We start from the raw sequence: 9,626 nt of genomic DNA on the forward strand, positions 1-9,626 counted from the left end.
TGGCCTTCTTGGCAAATAAAAAGAAGTGATGCAAATGACAGATATGGCCCCTTTGGCTAAATCGTCTTTCTTTCGTCCTTTATGCCAGCCGTGACCCTCTTGGTTAGATATGCCGTTTGTTCTTGTTGCAGCCCTTTTTGCCAAATACTTGCCTTTTTGGCAATTTGAGTCATTTTGTAGCCTATGGCTTAATATTTTGCCCTCATGGAATTTTTCATCCTTTTATAGCCCTTATGGCAAGATATTCATCCTTTTGGCATTCAAAATCTTACAACCCTGAGTGGCTGGAGATTTAACCTTTATGGCATTCTGATCTTTCCTAGCCCTTGTGGCTAGCTATTTTGTCCTTGGTGGCATTCAAAACCCTATGGTCTTCGCGGTACACGGATATCTATTTTGAAAGCCTAATCCCAGTAGCGGTCTTGATTTTTTTTGGCGAACCATTTTCTGCACATGAAGCAAAGTTAGAAAAAGGATCATTTTCTGATGTCTTGGGACACACGCATTAGAAACGGGTTAGTTTTTTCCTATTTAAAGTTGATTCGTGTCACCGATATTGTTGCATCTTAGGCTTTCTAGACTCGAAACCCCCTCAGCTCTGGTATTTGAAAGATGAATTTATTATACAGAAAATCTATTTTGTAATGTTATCATAAAGATATCTAATTTGTCGAAAAATTAAATGCTTTATTTTGAAAGCAGTACGATTAATTGTCATGACATGTGCTTTGAATGAGGGAGATCCTTTCTTCCGGGACTGGGGTTCTTCACTTCCTCACGCGAAATTTTTGAGACCTTTTCTCAAAAATTCTGCCCCAGTTTAAATCTCGATTTACGAATTCTCATGCCAAATCTTCCAGGAAATTTTGAGGTCTTCTAAAAAATTTTGCCCCAGTTTATAATATTGAATAAATGAGGAATTTTGAGAGCTTCTCAAAATTTATGATTCGGTTTGAAATTCTGGGTTAGCTGACTCCTTGTAGCGGATTGATGGCGCGAATTTTTGAGATCTTCTCAAAAATTCTGCCCCAGTTGGGCGTGCAGCAATCCTCGCTCTTTGTGCAGTCCTATCTCTAAGGCTTCCTAGGGGTTTCTTGGTTTTTTCCTTTCGGTGCGACCGAGCTCAAAGAACGCCTATTTATCTTGTCGCAGTAGGAATTTAGGTCGAACGTAGTTCAGAGTAAAAATAAGGGACTTTTTGGTTTTTACTAATAAAGCGACTGGGTCCCATATGGATTGCCTACGTATCCTAATGCGGGGAAATCAGGTCATTGCGTAGTTCATATACAAAAGTTGTTTTGTTTTGCCTATCTATTACAAAACGATTACAAGTAAAAGGAAATAACTAATACAATCAATTAAAATAACAATTACAAGCAAAGAGTATTACAAACTGAGAAACTCCTTCTTCATGCATAGTAGCGCTTGATTGTATCTGAGTTGATTGGCTTTGGCCACTCTTGTCCGTCCATTTCTGCCAATACTACTGCTCCTCTAGAGAGTACTTTGCGGACCATATAAGGACCTTGCCAGTTGGGAGCAAACTTCCCTTTGTATTCATCTTGATGTGGAAAAATTCTAGTTCTGACTCGCTTGTTGAAGGCTCTTGCCATCCTTTGTCGGTACAGTTGACCGTGACATACGACAACCATCCTTTTCTCATCAATTAGAGCCAATTGCTCATATCGAGCTCGGACCCATTCAGCATTGTCTAATTCTGCTTCTTGAATGATTCTTAGGGAAGGTATCTCAGCTTCAGCAGGTATGACTACTTCAGTTCCATAGACTAGCAAGTATGGAGTTGCTCTTGTCGAAGTTCGGTCCGGAGTACGGTATCCCAGTAAAGCATAAGACAACTTCTTGTGCTAACCTTTATGAATATCAACCATTTCCTCAATATCCTCTTGATATTTTTGTTGGCTGCTTCTACGGTTCCGTTCATTTGCGGCTGGTAGGCTGTCGAATTTCGGTGAGTGATCTTGAACTGCTCACAGATGTCCTTCATAAGATGGCTATTCAAATTTGCTCCATTGTCTATTATGATGGACTCGGGGTATACCGAATCGGCATATGATGTGGTTTCGCATGAAGTCAACTACCACTTTCTTCGTTACTGATTTGTGAGACGTTGCTTCTACCCATTTGGTAAAGTAGCCAATAGCAACTAAAATGAACCCGTAGACATTTGAAGCTGTGGGTTTAATGGGTCCAATAACACCCATGCCCCAAGCAACGAAAAGCCATGGTGAACTCATAGCATTAAGCTCACTTGGAGGGACCTTGATTAGATCACCGTGGATTTGGCACTGATGGCACCTTTGCACATATTTGCTGCAATCACTTTCCATGGTCATCCAGGAGTATCTAGCTCGTAGAATCTTCTTTGCCAGTACATCCATTCATATGGGGTCCACATGTCCCTGCATGTACTTTTTCTAGAAGTTTAGAGGCTTCATTGGCATCTACATATCGAAGTAGACCTAAATTCGGCGTCCATTTGTACAACACTTCTTTGTTTAGGAAGAAACCATTTGCCATTATTCGGATGGTCTTCTTTGTCCATTTGTAATGCTTTTGGGATATTCCCATCTTTCCAAATACATTTTGATGTCATTGTACCATGGTTTGCCATCTGGCTCAGTCTCCACGTGGCAACAATGGGCATGTTCTTCTTTCAGACTTATCCTTAGCGGGTCGATGTGACTGCTTTCAGGATATTGGATTATTGATGCTATTGTGGCCAGTGCATCGGGAAAATCATTTTGAGCCCTTGGTGTATGCTGAAATTTGATCTTTTACGAATTTCATGCACAATCTTTGTGCCAAGTTCACATATGGTAAGATCTTTTCATTCTTGGTGGCCCATTCGCCTTGTACTTGATAAATCAGCAGGTCGAAATCTCCAATGACCAATAATTCATTGATGTCCATATCCAGTGCCATTTCGAGTCCTAGGATGCAGGCCTCGTATTCAGCCATGTTGTTGGTACATTAAGATTTGAGCCTGGCGGCCATGTGGTACTGCTGCCCATTTTCTGATATTAGGACCGCTCCGATTCAGAAACCTTTGTAATTCACTGCTCCGTCAAAGAACATCTTTCATCCAGTATAGGATTTTGTTGCTCCTTCTTTTATAGCCAACACCCCTTCGTCTGAGAAATGAAGGGGGGGGGGGGGAGTGGTTCGAGCTCTTCATCCACCGGGCTCGTGGCTAGTTGGTCAGCCAAAGCCAGTTCTTTGACGGCTTTCTGGGCTATGTACACGATGTCAAGTTCGCTTAACAGGATCTGCAATTTAGCCAACTTCCCAATGGGCATGGGCTGGCGGAATATGTACCTCAACGGATCCATCTTGGATATGAGGTGAGTGGTGTATGAAGATAAATAATGCCTCAACTTCTGAGCTACCCAAGTTAGAGCACAACAGGTTTTCTCCACTAGTGTATATCTTGCCTCACAGGCTGTGAACTTTTTGCTCAGATAGTAAATGGCATGCTCATTTTTCCCTTTTTGATCATGTTGCCTAACACGCAACCAAAGGCTTTTTTAGCAACTGATAAATATAGTAGCAGCGGGCTCCCAAGCCTTGGTGGTACCAAGACTGGTGGGTTGGACAAGTATCTCTTGATAGTGTCGAATGCCTCTTGGCAATCCTCTGTCCATTTTGTAGGAGCATCCTTTTTCAAAAGCTTGAGGATGGGCTCCATAATGATGCTCGATTGAGCTATGAATCACCCAATGTAATTCAGCCTTCCCAGGAAACTCATGACTTCCTTCTTAGTTTGTGAAGGAGGTAATTCTTGGATTGCTTTGATCTTTGTTGGGTCTAGCTCTATGCCCCTTCGGCTGACTATGAACCCCAGTAATTTTCCAGTCAGTATTTCGAACGTACATTTGGCCGGGTTTAATTTTAAGTTAAACTTTCAGAGTCTGTCGAAGAATTTTCGCATATGTGTGGTATGCTCCGAACTTCCCCTTGACTTGATAATGACATAGTCCACATAGACTTTAATTTCTTTATGGATCATGTCGTGGAAAATAGTAGTCATGGCTCTCATATAGGTTACGCCGGCGTTCTTGAGGCTGAAGGGCATTACTTGTAATGGTACACTCCCCATAGGGTGATGAAGGCTGTTTTCTCGCATCCTCTCTATCCATTAGGATTTGATGGTAGACAGATCCGCAAGCGATTGTAGCTCGTGCTTGGCACAATTATCTATGAGTATGTGGATGTTTGGGAGTGAAAAATTATCCTTTGGGCTAGCCTTGTTAAGATCTCGGTAATCCACGCAGATTCTTATCTTGCCATCTTTCTTGGGTACCAGAACTATATTGGCTAGCCATGTGGGGTATGATGTCACTTCCACCACTCCTGACTTAATCTGTTTCTCTACCTCGTCTTTGATTCGGATACTAAGATCCGGTTTGAATTGTCGGGTCTTCTGCTTTACTGGAGCAAAACCTTCATTGATGGGTAGCCTGTGGGACACTATGCTGGTGCTTAGTCCTTGCATGTTGGCGTATGACCATGAGAAGATATCCACGTACTCCCTGAGTAAAGTTATCAATTCTTCTTTTAAAGGAGTCTCTAGGTGTGCACTTATCCTTGTTTCTTTGACATCCTCTTCATCACCTAGATTTATGGCTTTTGTTTTGTCCAGGTTCGGTTTCCACTCACTCTCTAGTTTTTCTACTTCTTCCACGAGACCCTTGGGTAGCATTGTGGTCTCATCGTATTCCTTATACTCTTCTTCCTCTATGCTGCCCGGCTCATTCGTTTCGCAACATGTCATGACATTTAGGGTTTCTTTATTGTTTTTATTACTGAAAAGAAATTCAAGGCAAAATATGTTAGCATAAATCATGCATGTAATAAAATAAAACAGTTTTGATAAACTGAGGCTTTCATTGATTTAAACATATTTAGAAATACAAACTGTGGTCCTGGCTTGGATCAAGCCATTTTCCTTTTTGAAAACATTATGAGGTATGTAAGTGACAAGAGGGTGAGTAATTAAGCCTCGACCGATTCTCCCCATTTTTCAAAAATAAATTCATCTTTCTCTACCGAAGAGCCAGTAGCGGGGTAGAGGTCTAGTTGGACAGCTGCTCGCCTGGTTCTGCCTCTTTAATGGTGGGTGCTTCAGTACATTCTTCAGAATCACGGATCAATCTTCTTCTTGGAATAACATCCTTATCCCTTCTTCAATGTCAACATCTCCAGGCATGGGCATTCTGTGGGGAAATAACTGGTACAGGTTTGGAATAGGCTTGCAAAGATCCGCAACCTCTTGATTTTTGTTGGTGGGTATCTCTTCTTCTACTGGAATGTAACCAAGCCCAAAGTGAAAATTATCTTGTAGAATAGGAATGGGCTTAGTGATGCCCTGCAGGTTTCTTCCCAGACCTTTGCGGGTTCAAACTCGTTCAAGATCATAGTGGAAGCAATCATTTTGTAAGTTACTGGCAAGCGAACTTCAGGGGAATCTATCCTATGGGACACTCCCACTAACTCCATTACATGGAAATTCGTTCCTTTGGGTGCGGCTTCAATGACAGGTACAGAATTGTCTGGGTAATTTTGCATGCTGGCTTCCTTGTGGATCACAACTTCTTCTCCCTCCCAGACATATTTTACAGATTGATGGAGCGCGGATGGTACTGCCCCTGCCATGTGGATCCATGATCTTCCCAGAACCAAATTGTAATTGGCGGGAATTTCCATGACTAGGAATTCAGTGGTGAATTTAGCTGGTCCTATTTGAATATCCAAATCGACTACCCCAGTGGCATTACAACGTCCTCCGTCAAATGCTCTTATATTAGTGTGGCTTTGACGAACCTTTCCAAGGTCATATCCTAGCTGAGTTAGGGTAGACTCGGGACAGATGTTAAGTCCCTCTCCGTTGTCAATTAATACTCGAGTTACCATTTTGTTGCGCCACATGATAGTGATGTGCAATGCTTTGTTGTGATTTGTGCCTTCTTTTGGCAACTCTTTCTCACTTGAAGGTTGTGATTTGTGCCTTCTTGGGGCAACTCTTTCTCTGTGAAGGTAATTTGATGTTCCTCCATAACATGAGCGACCATTTCGGCCAGATTTTCACTTTTTGTTCCAGCTGGGACATGAGCTTCTTCCAACACCTTCATTAGAGCCAGGCGGTGTTGAGGTGAACTTTGTAGCAATGTCAGTATCGAGATTTGGGCCGGCGTTTTCTTTAAGTGTTCAACAATGAAGTATTCCTTTGGCTGAATTTGGTGCCAGAAATCTTTGGTTTCACCTTCAGTGATAGTCCTTTTCTGATTTCTCTCCCTTCAGGATGCCCCTTGGGCTAGGTTTTCAGGAGTGTAGCATCTTCTTGATCTTGTAATGCAATGTGCGCAGCAATTTGGACTACAAACTCTTTGCGGGGTGGTGCCGGAGTCACTTGAGTAATGTGTGCTGTCACCGATGTCGGGATTAATACTTTGAATTGCGGGCGTTCTTACAAAGACAATGACACTACTGTGTGCTCAAGTTCTTTCACAGAATCACGGATTGTGGGCCTTCCTGCGACCCATTCTTCCTCTCTCTCTCTCAATCATGTGAATCACATTGTTGCCATGGTTTGGCAAAGGGTTGGTATTCACATTTGGAGGGGCTGTTTGGAGTACAATTTCTTTCTGGTCAATCAGGTCCTGTATCTTGTACTTGAGATTGATGCAATCTTCAGTGTTGTATCCTATGCCATTGGAATGATAGGCACATATCTGGTCAGCTCGGTAAAACCGGTTCTTTGGATCGACGACCTTTGGGGGAAGCACTTGGATCATCCCAGCTGCACTTAATCTTTTGAATAAATCAGTCCGAGATTCCATCAGCGGAGTGAATACCCGAAGGGGTTTTTTCTCAAAATTCGGATATAACGCATTATAATAATTTGGTGGTGGTTGATTCTGGTAGGTATTGGGTTAGTTATTTTGTGGGGTACGGTAAATGGGTGGGGGAGTTTGATAATTTGGTTGTGGAGCTTGGTAATTTGGGGGAGGTGATTGGAAGGCATTTGGTGGAGCTTGGTAATTTTGGGGTGGTGATTGGAAGGTTAGTTGCGCGTAATATACGGGCACCGTGTTGTAAGGGGTGGGTATGTAGGTATTTGGGGGAGGTGAAGCATATGCGTCCCTCAGGAAATCTTCCCTTCTTTTATGTTTGGGATTAGGAGCGTGGGATATGCTAGCCACGTCTTTCTTCTTCTTACGTACGAACCCGGTTGAGCTTGAACCAGCGGATTTTTCGGTCATGCTTATGATTCGGCCAGTCTTGAGACCATCTTCTATGGCCACGCCCATTTTAACCAATTCGGAGAAAGGTCTTCCTACCACTGAGAGCATTCTATCATAGAAATCTGTTTCTTGTGAACGTATGAAAATCGACACCAGTTCTTCTTCGTCCATAGGGGGTTGTACCCGGGCGGCCTCCATTCTCCACCTACTCGCATATTCGCGAAAGTTTTCGGTGGACTTCTGTTTTACAGTCTCCAAATAGTATCCATCCGGCACCATCTCTATATTAAAGCAAAATCTTTCCATAAAAGCTGCAGCCATGTCTTCCCATGTCACCCAACAGTGTATGTCTTGCGCCGTGAACCATTCTGAGGCTTCTCCAGACAAACTTCGGCTGAACAACCTCATGATGAGCACTTGGTTGTCTCAATCACCGACCAATTGGTCACAGTAGGCCCGCAAATGCACTTTAGGATTGCCCGTCCCATCGAACAACTCGAAGCGGGGTACTTTGAAACCCTCGGGTAAATTCAAGTTGAGATGCATACAAAAATCGTCATAGCTCAGGCCTGTGCTAGTGAGGGTGGTCTTCATGGATCGTTCCAATATTGCGATCATCTTCCGCTTGAGCCTTTCTTCCTGTTTTTACTGCTCAGCCTTCCATGCCTTTTCCGTCTCCTCATAATGGTCAATTTCCCGATCGGGTGAAAAGGTACCTGGTGTAACAGGTGTGTAGAAAGAAACAGCAGGGCGAGTTCGGGTAATAGGGGTGCTTTTGTCGGTTGGTAGTGGGATGATGCTTGGTTGTATAATGGTGCCAGGATGGGTATTTTGTGGTGTTTTGTAGGAGGGGATAGAGTGAGCGGTCCCGGGAATTTGACTAATATTAGGTGGTGGTTTGAGGCACCAATGTGTCCATCTATTGGGGTATATGGCATGGTGGTCGTAACGGACCTGGTAGGGAAGTGATCGGGTAGTGGTGAATTCAGAGATGGAAAAATGGTGGAGGCCTTCTTTCTTCAGCGGGGGCCTCTCGGGCAACATTAGCAGCTTTATTTCACCCCACTTCCTCTTGAAGATGGGCGATCTTTTCAAACATCATTTTCATGACGTCTTCAGTAGGTGATGACTCAGGCAGTTCGCGCAGAGGCGATTCTCTGAGAGCAATGTCAGTAGGGGTAGTTTCGTTCTCTGAAGTACCAGTCATCTTTTCTTTGCCTCTATCTTGTAGGGATAAGGATGCTATTGCAGCTTTGGATCTTGTGAAGTATGCCAGTGTGAACACGAATCAACTTTTCTTTCTTTAAGAAAAGAATAACTCAAAGGCAAACAGAGTTAGTTTGTCAGATAATTGAAAAGAAAATCAAGATATCACACATAAATGGCAGTTTAGAACACTTAGCGCACAAATAATCATATGTTTGATTTAAATGCTTAATTGATCTCTTATATTGAGTTTTGGGTACTTGGGTTTTGGTTGAGTGGGGGGAAATATAATAATATAATATATAGGGACCGAGTCTTACGTAGACTACCTACGTATTCCTCCGCGGAAAGTCAGGCCCTTCCGTAGTTCGGTTTACATAAGCTAAAATTTAAAACCTATCCGTGACCAGGACCCATATGGGCTTCCTGCGTATCCCTTCTTGGGACATCAGATCGGTGCAGTTCCGTTTACACAAAATTGGGGGGAGGGGGGGGGGGAATCCATATTAAATACAAAAAATGGGATCCTCGAACAACTACCCAAAAGGTGACCTTTCTTTTGAGGTCAATATAGGTTGTTTGTCCATTCAGCCTATTCTGGCACTAAAGGCCCCAAATTCTTGTACTGATATGGGAGCACCAACCAAATGGAGCCCTTATGGACCAAATTTTCCAACTCAAACTTGAATGCATCACACTCTTCTATGTCATGCCCTTAGGCTCCTGAATGTTACAGACACATTTTGCGGCGACCAACTCCCTCAGTTTGAGCCACCACGGTTCTGATGCGGCTAATCTTCCCAATGCTGACCAACTTCTGGAAGATGCTGGCATAAGAGTCTTTGAATATTGTGAAGTCGTAACGCCAAATGCGAGTGTTCAGAGTAATCCCTTCAGTTGGGGTAATGTTGTCATGGACCGAATGCGAGTGCGGTCCCCATATTTTGGTGATGCTTTTCTCATATATCAGCCTGTTGAGTCTTTTCTTGAAGGCTAAGCATTCATTAATGGTGTGTTCCGCCTGATCCTGGTGATAAGGGCGTCTCTTATATGCGAAGACCGGAGGACAGGGTGGCAATCTGTCGAAGCAAACACTGACTATTCCTTTGCTTCGAAAGTTGATCATCATTTCCTCGCTCGTAACGTGCTTAGGCGAGA

General features: G+C 43.2%; 1 protein-coding gene across 1 annotated transcript; it reads right to left on the reverse strand.

The window, feature by feature from the left end:
* Positions 1-1,409: 1,409 nt before the first annotated feature.
* Positions 1,410-2,399, reverse strand: LOC132032062 (uncharacterized). Its single transcript, XM_059421877.1, has 3 exons — positions 2,060-2,399; positions 1,871-1,984; positions 1,410-1,768 (listed from the first exon to the last, which is right to left on the reverse strand). The coding sequence occupies exons 1-3, from the start codon at positions 2,397-2,399 to the stop codon at positions 1,410-1,412; spliced, it is 813 nt and encodes a 270-aa protein (XP_059277860.1).
* Positions 2,400-9,626: the final 7,227 nt, after the last annotated feature.

This window comes from Lycium ferocissimum, chromosome 9 (assembly GCF_029784015.1).
Source record: "Lycium ferocissimum isolate CSIRO_LF1 chromosome 9, AGI_CSIRO_Lferr_CH_V1, whole genome shotgun sequence".
In the NCBI taxonomy this organism is placed as follows: Eukaryota; Viridiplantae; Streptophyta; class Magnoliopsida; order Solanales; family Solanaceae; genus Lycium; species Lycium ferocissimum.

Excerpts from the sequence above, each read along its gene's own strand:
- LOC132032062 (XM_059421877.1), bottom strand. The coding sequence starts at position 2,399 with ATGGATGTACTGGCAAAGAAGATTCTACGAGCTAGATACTCCTGGATG. Across the intron at positions 1,985-2,059 it reads CCACATCATATGCCGATTCG|TTCAAGATCACTCACCGAAA; the intron begins GTATACCCCGAG and ends ATCTGTGAGCAG. Across the intron at positions 1,769-1,870 it reads AATGGTTGATATTCATAAAG|TCATACCTGCTGAAGCTGAG; the intron begins GTTAGCACAAGA and ends GAACTGAAGTAG.